We start from the raw sequence: 17,330 nt of genomic DNA on the forward strand, positions 1-17,330 counted from the left end.
ATAAAAGGAGACTGGTGTTCTACCTGGAAGTCTAGAAAAAGGAAATCCAAAGAAAATAAGTTTATCTGTATCTCTAGGCTGTTTTTTGCATGCCTTCCTAATTAGAGTGACCAACCACCCCCCCTCCCCCCGTTTCCTTGAACTGAGAGGTTTCCCAGGATGCAGACTTGCAGTGCTCAAACTGCAACAGTTGGTGATCCAATTTCCATCCCATGACCATTTCACTCCTCTGAGAACTATTCTCCCAACCACTGGAGTGGGTTCTGGCAGCCATGTTTGTGCTGTGTCACCCTGTCCACCAGCTATATTAGAGATTAGACCCATTATTAGCCAATGTTTAGCTTGAAAAGTTGGCTGAAGAATTTGCTCAGAATCCAATTGCAGAGCTCTGTAGTGAAGTCTCACACATTTGTGTTATGGAGATTTCTAGAACAAATCTAGTGTTTGACCTTTCGAAAGCCTGTTTATCTTCTAATTGTCTGAGGTACCCCAATCTCCTAAAAAGTTCTCTCCCTTTGCCATCATTTTTGCGTAAGCTAATTTAAATAGATTTTTACTTTGTTCCCAGAAACTTAGCTGAGTCTCTAGGTTGAGTATTTCCAAGTCAAGACAAACAGCTCTGCTTTCGTTAGAAACATTCCTAGAATATTCCTCAGGCTTACTGGAAATATCTATAGAGAATGACCGCCTGCACGGTTATAGAACTGTATTTTCATCTCCTGAGTGGACCTACCCACCAAATATATTTCTAATTTTAGATTAGTAAATTGGCATTCTGGTTCATTTATTTTTTTAAAAATGGTTTGACTTGAAAGTGTACGGATTCTGCTAAAAGCTACCTGACACATAACCCTACCCTGTTTCCCCTGGGCATGTTAGTTGCACATGGTAGTGTTCAGTTAAAGCTTCTCAGGTAACTGAAAACTCAACTACTCTTTTGTTCAGTTCAGATTTGTTGCAAATTCTGCTGCACTTTCTACTCAAGACAGTTCCTTCTCCCTTGACCATCGTTAGTAACAGGGTATGTTTCTTGCAGAAATGTTGCCTTGCCTTTGGAACCACACCCAAGCACACTGGCTGTTCTGTGGTATCTCCCTTTAGGAGCCCCAAGCTTTTAACGCTATTATCAGTAGGCCATACTGGACCTATCCTGTTAGTAACCCTCTTCCCTTCTAGGGTCACTCGGGCACACCTAGGCACTCATCAGCTTGTCAATGGCTCTCCAGCTTGTCCTTTTCTTTTCAGTACCTTCACTGTGGTGGAACCCATGACTTATTCCTAGGCCTGGTTCAGCACCCCTTAGTATTAAATGGTGTTAAGAATCACTGGTAGCTTTCTGGGGGAAAAGAAATATTCGGGACTGCGCTGCAGACCTATGGAATCGAACTATTGTAGACACGAACTCCAGAAAACTGCATTTTAGGAAAGCTCCCCAGGTGATTCTGAGGCACTACTGACCTACTTAGAGGAGGTCCTAGCCTGGGTCTTTGATTTGACGTTTAGCAGTTTTTTGCATTCCTCCTCCCCCTTTGTAAACTTATCTTTAGGAACTTGAAAAGCAGAAACTTTTCCCTCACCATTCTTTTTCATTATGATAATCACTATCATTATGTGGACCGGAATTCTAGGTGCTGTACTTACAATACAAAATACATCAGACACCACTGATCCCCTTACCTCAAAGAAAACACTGCTGCCCAGGATTATGTATTTATTTTAGTTCAGTTAAAACAAACATACATTGTTTCATTGAAACGGTGTAGCACTCTTTGCCAACAAGTCATACTGGAATTGTTGGCCTATAAACAGTACAGTAGGGATTTTTTACATTATATACAGGAAGTTAACACACGCAGGTTCTCAAAGGTCTTTCATTATACTAGATCACATTTGATTTCATTAGATCACATTTTAACTACTGCATTTTGGAAATTTAGACCTTATTTAAAATTTAATAATCTGAACTTGCATCAAGTTTTCATGAAAAAATGAAATGTTCAACCAGTCTAGTCTGTTTATTGCAAGTACAATTTAAACAGTATTTAAAATTTTAGTGTTTTACACAATTTGTCAAGTTGTCTATATTGAAATCTCTGTACAGGTACTTTTGGGACAATTCTTCTATATATACTGTGTGAGTTCATCAAAATGCAGTTAAGAAACTTACAGGAATATATACACTCAAACCCAAGACCCAAACCTGACCTATGGAATTATATACAACCTATTTACAAATACATATGGACAGACAATGTATGTACACAGATTATCATAAATATTGAAAAATAGGTTAGCTTTAATGGATTAATGCTGTTCTATAAATAACATTACAGTTATAACTGAAACATCCACGGAAGACAGTAATGCAAAATGAGGTGACAAGACAGTGGTTTTAATACTGAAGACTGCTCATTAATGGGAATTCACTGTTTAGGAACCTCAAGGCAGACAATATAGCTCCAAGAAAATCATGCAATGGAATTTACCCTAGGCAGCTGATTTTGAACCTCAAACCGCCAGAGGATTGGATGAGCCTCTCCACATTGATTTGCTGTGAGAGGCTATTTTCCATTCCTTCCTGGTTGACTCGGTATTTCCTCCCATATGAAAGGATGTAAACTATAGAAACTGTCAGGTTCTCCGTGACAGGCCTTAGGTACAAAATCAGCAATTCTTTCAGGAACTCAAGCAGAAGTGCCAGTTCTTAGTTTGAAATAGAGGTGAGGTTCTGGATTTGAAGGGAGTGCCAAAAGCCCAGTTAAATGAAAGCAGTGCTGTAGAATCCACCTTCTCACTGCCTTTCTAGATGGTCCCCAATAATTTTCGTAGAAAAACAAAGATGGACCATTGGTTTCACCCAACGTAGCACTACAAGACGTCTTCCAGTTCCACAAGGGTCTTTAATTAGACAGACATATCTTGTCTATAACCTAGTCACATATAATACAAGAATGCGTAACAAAAACCTGTCTGCCACATTTCTGGCCCTTGTCTAAAACTAAAAATGCTTAGTTCAAGATCTTCAAGCCAGATGACCAATTGTTGATTCCATTATTTGCTTCCCCCAACCACTAATGGAATTATGTTAGATTTTTAGACATTATGCCTGATGAGCAAAGTACCACATTATTTAATAATATATTCACCATACACCGTAACATACAATAAAAATGTGCTCTTAAAGCCAAATTGTTTCAGTTCTACCTGGAATTGAAATGGAAGGGCGAGCATGCAGTTGGGCCAACTACTTACACTCCAGTTGCACTGTTTCCCCTAGCTAACCATTAGTTGGATGTAAACAAATAATTCTATGTTGTACAAGAATGAGATGACAATCCAGTGCAAAGGAGGTTTTTTTTAAAAAAACTTGCTGCATGAGAAACCCTGTGGCCTATGTGAGGAGAACTCATATTATACCAAATAGCGGCGCAACCTGTGGATTAGACCTCTACTGTAGACATGAACACGACTAACATGAACACGACTAAGCCATACATTATCAAGTAATTCACACTTCCAGTAGTAGGTGAGCATTCTGAAAAGTTGTACTGCGGATAGAAGAGTTTTGGCCTACAGCCATCAAATGCCCATTTTCCATTGCTGGGAGCAATGTCAAAAAAGGGCTGGCCCAAAAAACCCAGAGCTGTCAGTACAACCCTGGAGACAGATGCAACTGAATAAACCCTGTTTTACCCAATTGCACTATTTGGTACCTCAAAATTAGTTATTTTACTTTTCCACAGAAATATCTGCATTATCTTCCATTCTAATAGATCGAAACCATAAATATCTCAGTCTGAGTGAACTAAATTATTTGGGGACAGAGAAGAAAAGTGATGAACAGAGTTCATCTGATTTGGTATAGCAATAATCAATCATCCTTGAATGGTGACGTTTGAATGGAAAAAACTATGCTCCTATTCATGGTACAATTTTTCATTACATCATTTTGTTTAAAAATCATTTTGGGTAAAAAAAGTATTTGGCTTATTATGCCTGTAAAAAGGCAATTCACTTCATAATACCAATATTTGTTTTCAAAACACCAATGAAAATTTTTTTGTGGAATTTATTAACTGTTTTTGGACAATGTCCAAAAAAAGCAATTTTTAAAAAGTAAAATAGTGCTTCTGAGGTCTTTAAATATTTTTGGTACAAAAAAATAATAGTGTTTTTCTCAATGGTTATTTGAATACTTTGCTGTAAATTAAGAATTGTTTCTCACATCAAATGGTTCCATTAGGCACATTCAAGTAAAATCATAAAATATCCAAGTTAAACAATGACACAGCCAAACATGTGGCTTGATAAAAGTTAAGAGTTCGTCCATTCTCTGGAATGGAATAAAATTGTCACTTCCGTTAACCCGAGACTCGTGGTTTTGTTGTTAATGTCCATTTCTATCATACAGAATAGTTTCTTTTAAAAAAACAAAAAAACAACAAAAAAAAGAGTTCACATATTCTGCACTCAGAAGAACCAGCGAGGAATCTGCACTTCAAAAGGAAGTGAAACTAAAAACATTAGGTGAAATTTCATAGTTGAGAGTTGACTCAACACTGGCATCAAATGGACTGCTGAAGTTTTAGTGGTGCCCAGTTAATGGCCGCCTCCATGGGCATTGTGTACCCAATCCAGAATAATCAAGGCCATGCTTCCAGTCATCACCACCACGCCACTTAACAGGAATAACATAGCCTGCAATAAGCACAAGGAGAAAACTGATCAGCAAGCAACAAAATACACATCTTTCTACTTTTAAAAATAGGCTTACAATCACTAAAATTATGTCAATTGTATTTTATAGAGCTAAAGATATTTAAATGGTCTTAAGTAACTGAGGGGTCGTATATAGTACAAAACAACTATCTTTGAAACCTTCCAAAATTTCATTTTTTCATTTCTTTTTCTCAAATGAAAAGCTAAATAATTTTCTTTGCTGAAGATACTAACTCATCAAGTAGAATTGGACTGAGTTCTTTGCATTTTATTTTTAAGCAAAAATTCAAGTCATAAAATCAAACCCAAGTCATCCTAAAACGCATCCTGAGTCAAATGAAGTCAGGGGTCTTTCTAAGAGACAGGAGTACGTTTACTCCTAATCCTACCCTTCAATTACTACCCCTATATACTTTTGAGTAAAACAAAATGACAGCTGTTGGTTTACAAACAATTCTAGTACTTTAATCAGATCAGAATGGTAGTGGAGAATAAAAACTGAAAAGCAGTGTTTTTCCTAAATATCATCACCAGGACCATTTGTGCTTACCACATCATACCCTTTATAAAATCAGTGTTGTTACACTTGAAAGTACATAACGTTGGGGTTGTCGGAAAAGTCATGACGTATTTTTTTCTGTTTTTTTTTGTTGCAAAAATGTGTCATGACTTTTCCAACAACCCAGTAGTATTTTAAAGTGTAATAGCCGCTTCCACTCCCAAGCTCTGCATTCAAGATGGTTTGTATCGTTAAGACTAAATACCCCATCTTTTTCTCTTTTATATAATATCAAGCCCCATTTAAGTGTCTGTCACACAGTAGGCAGTCCAAAAAACATTGGTTCAACAAATGTTGAAAGCTAAGCCAGTATTTTCATACTTTACACTATCTCTGTATCTAATAATTTTCTTGCAATTAGCTTAAGCATGTATTAGATGGCAAACTGTCTTTTACCTCCTCTCCCCCATCTTTCATCTGTGAAGTAGTTATAAAAATTTAATAAAACCGTAAAAGTGAAACTACAACAAATGATAGCCAACAGAGAAAAATTAAAATCAGTTGAGGAAATTTTTAGTATTGAAAGATTTTTAGTCAGTCACCATCTCTTACTCACCCCAATCTTCTGTACAGATTTCATAGGTTCCTTCTTAACTAACTTGATATAGAAGGCCGATGGAAGAATAAAAATCAACATAGCAGCTGCAGATGCGCCTGTAAAAGAACATTTACCTTCTTCAGAATTCAATAAATCACTTGCCATTCATGTTTTAAACCTTAAAATTCCTGATATTTTAATCAACCATGATACTTTCTAAAACTTACCAATGAAACCAAAGATATCTCTAATAGTTGGGACAAAGATGACAAGCAAATTGGTGAATGCCAAGATGGACACTGTAATGAGGCTATGACGCCACCAACTGAAATCTTTTGTTGGGCACAACAAGTGAGTTATGGAACCCCGGATCTGCAATAAACAAATAGACAAGCAAATGAAAATTCCAGCTTCAATTAATTTAAAATAAAATCCAAATAACAGGAAATATATCTAAAATAAGCAGCTATGTAAATAATAAACGTGTGCCGCCTTCCTCTACTGCTGTTTTCTAAACATCTCAACACTGTTAGATCATTTAATATCTTCAATTATGGAAAAAATACCCTCGGACGTTTTGAAAATCTGCAAAGAACAGTCAGTCCCTTCAAAACCACCATCAACTCTATCATTCCAGTAGTGTTACTCTCCTCCCAGAAGAGGAAAATCTCACAAATCTTCACGTTTAAACCCATTCCTACTGAAAAGAGAGCAAGTGATTCCTTACCGGGAAAATAACGACTGGTACCGTGAGGGTGACAGCCATCAAAACAGCCAATCGGACAACGAGGAGAAGAACATCAGTTCCCAAAACACTGGAATAGGTATGAAGCAGTTCGGACTCAACATGTTCTATGGGGAAAGACAAAAACAAAACAAAAACTTCAAATATGCTGTTTTCTCTGGAGATTAGGTGGAAAATCCAACTTGTGGCCAAAATTTGCACCAAAGGTATTAGCTACTCACAAAATGACTGTAAACTAAGAGGCTAATAAGATTAATTTGGAATTAGGTTAATGCAATTAAAATAACATTGAAGGAAAATTTTTCTAAATACCAAGCAGCGATTTAGCCACATGACCCCCATTAAAAACAACAGGAGCTAAACAGCTAAATCCCATGGTTTGGCTTAGTTTTTGTGTGTCGTATAATTTGAAGGCAATGGGGGAGGAGATAAGAAAGATGAACTCAGATGCAAGCATATCGTACAAAAATGGCATCAAATGATTAACGATATACTTTTGAAACTGGGCTCTAGAAGCTACTGATTAAATATACTATAGGAAATTCTAAGCTCTAAATTCAACTTTCAATTTCTCACCACAAATGAAATATACCAAAAGAGACTAACTTTTTTTAGTGATAGAACTATACTTATCAAAATATCAATTTTATTTCACAAAGTGGGATTTCCCCTTTTTTGGAGGGGGTGGGGGGTGGGGTGGCTAACCAGACATTATTTACCATAGAATGTCAGGTATCCAAAGAGGGCAGCAAGCAGGTACATGAGAAACATAGCAAAAAATGAAATCTTGGACACGTTCATCATTCTTCTACGGCTGCGGCTATGTAAATTCAAAGGAAAATACAAAAATATATTTTAGCAATAGCTATAGCAATAATTAAATATTTAAATGTATGTGAAAATAGGTTAAGAACTCACTCTTTCAGCTCTTCGTAAATGGGAAGAATAGCAGGATGACAGACAAATGAAAAGGTCAGAATTGGCACAGCATAGACGGTCTGCAAAAAATGTAAAAACTTGTTCAATATCCTAATGTAACAAACTCATGTTATCACAGTTCTGTAATGTATATATCAACTAATCTTAGAATCAAAGCCTAAGATAATTAAATTAGTTTCCCTTACATAATTAGCTTCCAATATTCTAAGTTGTTCGCTATGTGATTAATATCCTAACTTCTGAATGTGTCAATTATTAACATCATGCGATTATTTCATTTCTGAATCATTTTAAGACACAAACCAATGCTTTCTTTTCAGTCCTCAATAAGAATGATGTTTTCTAAAAAGCAGCTATGACCCCTTCTCCCTTTACCTTGGGAGTGATTTTTAAATTTCCAGTACAGTTTCCCTCCTCTCTTCCCTAAAACCTTCCTTTCAGAACATGAAGATTATATTTAGTTACCTGTGAGTTGAAGATAAAATAATGTGGTCTGCAGGCATCATCAGTCGTGTTAAATGCCATGTCAGTTTCAAAAGCTATTGGCTGTGTGAAGGTGCTGTTCATTGTTTCATTCACTATCAAAGTAACTTCCAAAGGACAAGCAATATCAAACTTCTTGCAAATCACCTGAAAATATATTATTTTGCATTTGTTAAACTGAATATTTTGACAGGGCTTCTAAAAACGAAATCTCCAGCTTCAAAGAAAAGTTATGCTTACCACTATCAGAAAGAACATCATACACAACAAGGAAAGGCCACTGGTATATCCCAAATATCCTATAAGGAGGCAGGAGAGGATGAATGTTAACGTTAGTTCCATGAAATAAGTTTAGGGCAAATATATTTTCTCTACTAAATAACTCAATTCTGCCTGGAAGACTGTAGTGTGGCTACAATATTAACTTTCTAATTCTGACGTACTAAGACAGAATTACCAACAGTTGCTAAGGAACTAAAATAATAAAAACTTTCTGTATTATTCCTTACAAAGTACAAGACATTATAAAATGTCAACAAAATATTTTGGCCCCTTGGTAGCGATAGTGCTAGTACTCTGAAAGACCCACAGGTTTGTAGACTGCAATGCAACTCCCCACGGTATGCATTTAGGGCTTTTCCGCTCACAATTTCTAGTAAGAGAAAGCCAACGAGCTGGTGGCGAGGTTCATTTCAGTTCTCGTTCGGGATGAGATTGCTCACCTAAATTTCTCAGCAGTGACAAAGGGAGAATGAGCACCAATGACACCAGCAGAACCAAATAGTCACCGTTCAAATACCACAATCTGAATCAAAGAAAAGAAAAACAAGGTCAAAACCCAGTCACAAACACCCTCAGGAAAATATGCAGCTCTTCTCACAGGACTCATCTTATAGAAGTACTATAAAAATACACACACAAAAGACAGGTTTGGAAGTACTGCTCATTCAAAAAGCTTACAGACAGGAATAAATCTCTCCCTTTGTGCACTAGATGAATATTCACTCAGGTTAGAAATGGGGTATGAAACAGTGTAACTTTTGTCCCACTGTTTGCTCTGGGAAGGCTGCCAGCTGATTCATAACATAAAATACTTCTTAAAGGCTTGCTTCTTAATATAGGGAACAAAGAGGCATTGTTAAGCCAGTAATCTTATCATTAAGCATTTTTTAGAAAAATTATACACCAACTTTGTCATAGCTTTAGCTTGCAATTTTTAATGCTAGAAACAAGGAAATTTTAAAACAAGTTTCTTTCAGACATTTATTAGCAAATGTACAGATTAAACACTTCAACAAGGAAAGTCTTTCGCATTTAGGTCAAATATTATACATAGGCAAAAAACAACAAAACCCAGTCTCCCAAACCAGGACTTATTCCAGGGTGTCAAGAGTGTGTTGTAACACCTTGACCCACCTTGACTCCAAAGATAGTCAAAAGATCCCTTCTGAAGTTAAGTGAAAATATTAACCATGTCTCCTAAGCATTCTAGCAATATTTTTCCTTTTTAAGTCATCTACACTACCCTCTTTTAAATGACTATTTGCAAATTCTAATTGCCCTGTGAATTCTACTCCACTCACTTCAGCAACAAAGACCCCACACAAACCTCTATCTAAAGATCAGCTTACTAAAATAAATTTCTAAAGCACAGAGATAACCACCTCTCTATTTTGAGATAAAGAGCTGCAAGTAAGTGGGGAAGTAAATTATCTCCCCCTATGTTTACTTTAGATAAAAACCTATTAGTCAACTGGGGTGAACAACTTTGCTAGAAGGATAAGGGTTCTACAGTATGGCCATCCCATTTTCTGGTATTATGCATTTTAAATAGATTAAGTTTTAAGAATTTCAAATTTACAAAAAAACCCGGACAGGAATTGGTTTTTAACAATTCAAAGCTGCAGTCCTAACATAGGTTTAAGTATGTGTTTTTCAGTTATATCTTCTTAGAGAGTAAAATATAAAGAGGAAAAGTTAAGTTTAAAAAGCCTGTTTTCACATGCAGGTTAGAAATTAGTTATCCAGAGTTATGAAGACTACCTACCGTCTTTGGCCTTTCACCCTCAAAAGATCAGTGTATGGGGGACTGCTTGGTCAGTTTCAACAATAACATTTACAAAAAAGTAATTTACTGAGTCATTTTATATCCACCTTTGATAAATCTAACCGTTTTAGATTTTAATCGTTTCTTAGGAGTAACCTTACTTAGCACCTACCCAGTTGTATCTTCAATGTTCATTAATGCCTGGATCACCAAAGGTAACTCATATTTCACTATGAAGAGGTAGCTTGACATAGCTGGAGGAAAACAAAATTATACCATTACAAGTGCAAAATGTGGCACCGTGACACCAAAAGTAACGTGTCACCGCTCTGTGCTACACAGAGAGGAAGTCTACCCATATCGCCTTTTAAACAATTCTTACCTCCAATATTCTGCATTGTAATCGATCCAGAAGCTGCAAGCTTTCCAACCAATCCAAATGCCTTATGTCCCAATTGTTCATATAATAAAGACCCTATAATTTGAAGAACACAGATGCATGAAGCAGGTATTTCATAAGAGGAACAAAACCGCCGACAGGCGTTAATTGTTTTAGAAATATCAAAAATGCTACCATACCTCCTTCATTGGCAGTCTTCAAAAGGAGATGAACAGAATACAGAGAAAATATTGACACAAATGTCAAGAGGATTCTGATGAGAAAGAAACGGTGTTGGGTTAAAAACAAGCACAGCTCTATTTAAATACAACTTTTTTTGGTTTTGGTTATTTAAACATTAAATATGGAATTTATCCTAATACTTGTGCTAGATAGAATGCCAAGAACTAGTGTTCACTTTCCTGGCTAGTGTCAACATATTCTCTTACCTGGCAGGCACTAAAAACTTGCATGTCTCAGGTAATAGGGTCTATAGAATTGTTAAGAGCAGGGGTTTACCCACTGAACCAAACATGACAGGAGATACTGGAAAGCCAAACTTTAAAGTAGTAGAGTTCTGAGATTTATAATTTGATTCTGGCACCATAATACATTAGTTGTATACTTGCCGCTTCTCTGCACTTTAATTGTTGCGCAATATTCCCTGTAAAATGATGGCAATACCTGCTAGCAAACCCAGCCTACAAGGTACTTCTGAAATGCAATCAAGGTAGCACAAATCAAAGCAGTAATCAATGAGACGATATATGATATTCCACCCCAGGGTATGGAATACAGGCCCAGCACCGTCACCAAGTTAAACAATGCCTGTGCTATCTATCAGTCCAACTGTCTGGGCTGTCTCCTCGCTGGAACACGGGGATAAATTGAACAGAGAAGGACTAAAGATTCCCTAAAGTTTTCCTTTAGAGCACTGGTTCTCTCTCATTCCAATTTTATTTTTCTCCCCGCCGCTAGGCAAGCCAAGAAAAACATGAACTACTTTTTAGTAACAGGAACAAAATTCAAAATCCGGGAAACTCACAGAAAATTCTACAAACAAGAAGACAGTCACTTTTTTAAAATTTTATACAGGCAAACTGAATATAGTACCATATAAGGTCTGGCAACAAAACTGATGTCTGTCAGTTAAACATAGATGGTGACATCAAGCTGCCATTCTAATGCCAATAGTTGTATGGGGTCTAATCTGAGGTGGGAAATGACACCATTAGCCTCACCTCTAGGGAAAGTTGTTGGTTTAAAATCCAGAACAATTACAAATTCAGTCCTCCTTTCTCTACACTGAAATAGCAATTGGGTGGGGGAAATAAATGGATTTCATAAACTTTGAGGTGACATTCAACCTCAAGACTGATGATTCTGCTGATAAGGTTAGCTACAGAGTTATTTACCTTTAAATATACTTTGTAAAATACTACTGCATTAAAAACTCATTTTAGTACTCTTGATACTATTTAACCATTTCTTAAAGTGGTTAATCATCAAACACATAGACCCTATAAAGTATAAATAATTTCCAAAGTGCAAGGCTAACATCAGTTTTGCTTTCACTTAATGGGACAGAGGTGCCATTTTATCGCAAGTAAATTCTGCACTATAACCCCACTTAAAAACTGCCTCCAGTTTTTATACTGAGTTAGGAAGGGTTTTCAGTATCTAAAAATGATGCCATTCAAGTTCCCCTTTTACCAAATACTTTGAAACTCTAGGGTCCTTTCTATATAAATTGCTGGTCCTTCACCTTAGTAAGAGGTCTCAAAAAACCTCATGCTAATGAAGCAAGCTGACTGAATCCTAGCTTCCAATACTCAAAGTTGGGCTTAACTTCAGCACAGAATTTCGACACAAAGCAGTGCTTTATAAAGATCTGCTTTTCTTTTCATGAACGTTCTATTCTGCTGAAGGAAATAAGTTGAGTAGAAGGTACCAGTCAGCTAACTAAAGTACATCTGTCACAAAGGGACAATTCCATGCTACCTGCATATGTGGTTTCTTCATCTGTACAATAAAAATCACACTATCTTCCACAGATATTGCCTTGGTCAAAGAGCCCAAAGGTACTTAAACTTAACAACTATGACATAAACATCACTGAAAATGTATGCCCAAATTTACATGTATTTTTGTTGGGTGCTTTTTTGTTGGAAATAAGGTCCTTATTTTTCTATTATATTCTCCAAGGATCCGTCACCCCACAATTTTAAGAACCACTGCTCTAAAGTCTTTTATAAAAGCTCCAAAATTCTATTATAGGTATTTGTGCTGGAAATCACAAGTATAACAAATTCTAACTAAATAACTAAAAAAAAAAAATAACATTTAAAAGCAGGTACTTATTAAAAATATTAACTTTCTTGCTATGGTATGTGGCAATCACACAGATCTGTAATAAATATTAAAAAAACAAAAAACACATATGGGTTGCTTTTCAATTGCTTTATGACTACTTTTCTTAAGATAAACATTATTTCCGGTTAGGCAAATACCATCACACCCTATATATTTTCTTTTAATTAGTTGTTTTCCTTATGCATGTTAAGGGGCAATAGGTCCTTGGGGAGACTGTCAATTTACCAAACTGGCTTGAAAGTACTATGCATATTAATATTTTGGCTTCTAATTTTGCCAGAACAAAATTTCTAACTACTCTGGATTAATCAAGTTGTTTTTCTGTTGTTGTTTTTTTTTTAAAATCCAAACCCTGTTACAACTTTAAGTATTTTTAGTGACTTAAAAGACTTTTGGCTTAATTATCAGTTTTAATTGTTGTCCTATTTTTCCTAATTGGCTTTCTTGATATCATGCAGTTATATACTAGAATAAAGATATTTTTTTATTTCTCTTATTTTAAATTTTAAGCAAATGATTTTTAAGTTAACTCCTTCAACTGTAAATTCAATCTCTGGAGCCAAAATATGTTGTATCATCATATTAACTGCCCTGCATGGCAGACTCACTACTTACACATACTTACATAAAAAGAGCAATTCCAGTATTAGCCATGGCATAAGAAAGCCCAAGGATTCCACTGCCCACAATCGCATTGCTCAGATTAAATACTGACATTCCAAAGGAAGTAGTACCTGGATGCTACATAGAGGGAAAACGATAACCAAACATACAACAATAATTAAATGGAGAAAACCAGCTTTGGGTAAGTTAGATTTGATATCTAAACGTAAAACTATTCTTTTACTCCATAAAGCCACAGACACACAAATTATTATTTTTAACTTACAAAGTCTGTTTCATACTTCTTTTTCCCCAAATTCGATTCAAGTAAAAAGTTCTGGTTTTCAGGGTCTACATCTGCATAATGGCTGCAAGAATTTAAAAAGAGAAATTGTAAGTTGGATTGAAATGTACAATGGAATGCTTTAACACAAAACTGTCATTTAGTAGTTCTCACACACCTTTACTTAAATGCATACATAAATAAGCATTAAGTAGGAGTCCACTTTCACGAGCTATGTCATTGCAATAAGACAAACGGATCCTCTTTTAGAGATTCCTCTCCCTCCAAATGCTACAGTAAATTCAAGCTTAAATAGAATCCTGGAACCCCCTGATCTGCACAAGCCGTTTTTAAAACAGCACACAACTTCTCTCACCTTTTCAGAGCAGCTTGCTTGGTGGGGTAGGAGTAGTTGAAGTCGCTGTTGGAACTGTAACTGCTGCTGTCCTCATCCGGGGAAATATTGAACCTTCCCATTTCGGCTTTCTTCATGCTGGGCACCGGGAGGAATCGGATGCTTCGAGTAACACTGGGCTCCTTTTGTCCTTGGCGGTGCACCGGCCCGCGCAGCTGCCTGCGAAGGTAGAGGCGGCGCGTCAAGACCGCAGCGCCCGCCCTGGTCACGTGACGCCGCCGGGCGGCGCAGCGCGGCTGATTCACCCGGGCCAGGCGAGTGGAAAAGTACCAGCCGAGCGCGAGGGGCGGGGGCGCGACGAGGGGCGGAAAAGTACAGACAGCGGAGCCGCGGAGAACAAAGATGGTCCCACTGCCGCGCCGCGCCTGTGGAAGCCCGCGCCCGCCGGACCCCGAGGCCTCTCGGCAGGTTTTAGTATTTCGCCCTCTCCGTGATCTTAATTCTAAGGGAGGAGTGCGGGGGGCTCGGTTTTGCTCTATCCCAGCCTCTTTGGTCGTGTACAGGCAGGGTACACAGCTCCACCAGGCATTGGCTAGGTGTGCACGCTGCCCAGGTGCACAGTTCCCCGTTTCCAGCATTTGCAAAAGCAATGCCGCGTAACCCGTCCTTTTATGTTCGAAGCCCCCAGATGGAGAACTGCCTTTGCGGCAGTGAGCCGACTCGAGGGGGCGGAAAGGGCTGACATGAGTCCTCTACAGAGCAGGGGAGAACGCCCGTTCCGGGCAGCTCAGCGGGTTTGTTGACACGCGCACGCCCGTGCCCCCGGGCACACACATCCACTGGCATTTGGCTGGCGAGCGCTTCGCCCGGCCGGCCCCTCCTATGCTGGGAAAGGAAACTGATGCAACCTCGATTGCCGATTGTCAAACGTCCCCGGCCAGTCTTCCCCAGTCGTGGCCTCCGCTACACTAAAAGCACGAAGCCGCTTTGGCGTCCCCAAATTCAAGACCCTCTGTATTTAATTTTTTTTATTGATGCAAATAAGCCACAAGACTTGCCGCAGCGGAGGCGCGGAGCGGGCTGGCTCCCCTCCCCCTAACGGGAGAATGCGGTTCCGCTCCCGGCGGGCACGCGGCCCCCGCGCCGCGCTTCGCCCCTCCCCAGACCCGTGGAGGGCGGCGAAACCCCAGTGGGCCGGGGTCGAAGACGAGCCCCGCGGACTGCAATTGCTTGTCCCGGGAGGAAATGACCCCCGCAGCTGCCTTCCCGCCGCAGCTCCTCCCGGACGCCCCTCCCCCACTCCCGCCCGGGCCCTGGGCCCCGGGCCCTTTCACAGATACCGCCCACGCGGTTACCTCGGTGGTCTCCGCTCCTGATTCCCGGAAACGCTTTCGGTGGGTTTTTCTTAAACAAAAATCGTTTGGGGAGAAAGAAAATAACAAAAGACCCCAAAGATACGAAGGAAAAATAATCTTAATAAAAAAAGGAAATGGCAAGTTGCCCCCCTAGTCGCCCGGCATCCGCCGTCTCAAGGGAAAGGCGTGAATGTGCCGGTACGCGTGGCTGGACTGCTAGCAGTGGTGCGGGACACGAAGCTCCAAGACAGGGACGTCGCGCGGCTCTGGAACAGCTCCGAAAGCACCGGGTTATAGCGGCCGCCCAGACGACACGTCAGTGGGCGGGGCTGCGGCCTCTGGGTGCCTTCTCTTTGTGTATCAACACCACCTGGGCCCCGCCCCCGAACCCACAGGCCCCGCCCCCGAACCCACTCGCGCCCCTCCCCTCGTGGCGGACTCAGGCGCCCCGCCCGGCCCGCTGGCGCCCCCCAACACCCTCCAGCAAAGCCAGACCCCACTCTCTCCAGCCCCCTGGTCGGAGTGGGAAACCCACCCCCGACATGCTTCCCTCGGCCTATTCATTTCAGCATGGATTGGTGACCAACATACGTGGTTGTCTTTAATGAGCCTTCTCCTTCAAATTCCTTTCGGTCCGTGTTACCAGCAGTTTTTGCTTTCTACTCGAGGGTTTTTGGGGACACCTCCCGCCCACCCAACCCTTTCCTGCCTGTTATTTTTGTGATTTACATGGGGGTTTTCTCTCCCAAACTTGTCTCCATGGTCGGTTTCTGTTCTCGTTCTTTCTTCTCCATCTAGACCTGCTTTCACTCTTTAACACCAGCCTGATGAGGTGGTTGGCAGCTCCTTTTCGAGATACCTTTATGTATGAACATGGAAAACCCTACTAAGGGAAAAATACACATCCTGACCAGCGATTCTGAGGAGTTGTAGGAGTCCCCAGTTTTCCCTTCTTTTCACCACCGCTACCCCAGTTTGAGAGTACTTCTCGCCCTCCACACCTTTCTTTCCTGTATTTACAAAGGCGCTGCCTCTGTTGGAATGCTGGTCTGAGAGACTCTCCTTTCCAGTGGATGTGGTTTTGCTGAACCAGGCAACTAGGGGGCCCCTTCGCTGTGGAATGCTTGGTGCTGCCGGATAGGCAGGATCCGTCCCTTGCAGGAAACAAAAGGCCCCTTATGAGAGATAAATGTTTGTTGAATGAATGAATAAACAAAGGAGTTTGACCTACTGCTCTCTTCCTTTTGGGGACGTGGGAGACTCTGGGCAAGGCATAGAGGAAAAGGGTTGGGTGTGATCACAATTTTTGCTTTCAATGTTTTCCTGAGGAAATCTATACAACAGTCTATCTCTGTTGCTCGTGAGGCTGCGGATGTCCTGAGCCTGCACCAGAGTTCATGATTGACAAGGGAGGACCCGATTTCCCCTTTACACTCCTATGGTCCACACCCATTCTTCTGGTCAGACCAGTCTCACCTAAACAAGGCGCTTTCTTGCTTTAGTGCCCAACTTCCCCTCACCATCACTCAAGGCTTTGTCATTGAACCACAGGAAAGCCTCCTTCTGCCTTAGTACCTTCCTTCTCATCCCTTTTTTTGCAGGTACAATTTTTTTAAACGATGTGGTGCAGGTCTTTTTAAAACCTGTGCTGATTTGTACTCAAAATTGTTCAAGTTTGTTTGTAGTCTTGTCTTCCCAGGACGATTGTGAACTTCCGGAAGGCAGGTTTGGTATCTCACATAATTAGGACTGAAAACACTTACCTTTCACATACATTCCCTAATAACACCAATCAACTTTTCTTGTCAGGAGAGTAATAATTGTGGGTAGAAAGGACTTCCTGGAAAGTTCCTTTTTATCAGGTTTCAACTGATAAAAATCAAAAGGTCATAAACTACTTTTTTATCCAGGTGAGTTCCCTACCAGGTCAGAGGTGCTAAGGAAGCCATCAG

The 17,330-nt window shown here is 39.7% G+C and overlaps 1 protein-coding gene across 1 annotated transcript; it reads right to left on the minus strand.

The window, feature by feature from the left end:
- Positions 1 to 1,697: 1,697 nt before the first annotated feature.
- Positions 1,698 to 15,671, minus strand: SLC38A2 (solute carrier family 38 member 2). Its single transcript, XM_019653086.1, has 16 exons — positions 15,379 to 15,671; positions 14,045 to 14,242; positions 13,672 to 13,753; positions 13,408 to 13,523; positions 10,610 to 10,683; positions 10,413 to 10,505; positions 10,203 to 10,284; positions 8,706 to 8,788; positions 8,224 to 8,282; positions 7,966 to 8,130; positions 7,480 to 7,559; positions 7,281 to 7,381; positions 6,544 to 6,668; positions 6,044 to 6,188; positions 5,835 to 5,932; positions 1,698 to 4,698 (listed from the first exon to the last, which is right to left on the minus strand). The coding sequence occupies exons 2-16, from the start codon at positions 14,158 to 14,160 to the stop codon at positions 4,600 to 4,602; spliced, it is 1,518 nt and encodes a 505-aa protein (XP_019508631.1). The 5' UTR covers positions 14,161 to 14,242; positions 15,379 to 15,671; the 3' UTR covers positions 1,698 to 4,599.
- Positions 15,672 to 17,330: the final 1,659 nt, after the last annotated feature.

Source organism: Hipposideros armiger, unplaced genomic scaffold, assembly GCF_001890085.2.
Source record: "Hipposideros armiger isolate ML-2016 unplaced genomic scaffold, ASM189008v1 scaffold_194, whole genome shotgun sequence".
Taxonomy (NCBI): domain Eukaryota; kingdom Metazoa; phylum Chordata; class Mammalia; order Chiroptera; family Hipposideridae; genus Hipposideros; species Hipposideros armiger.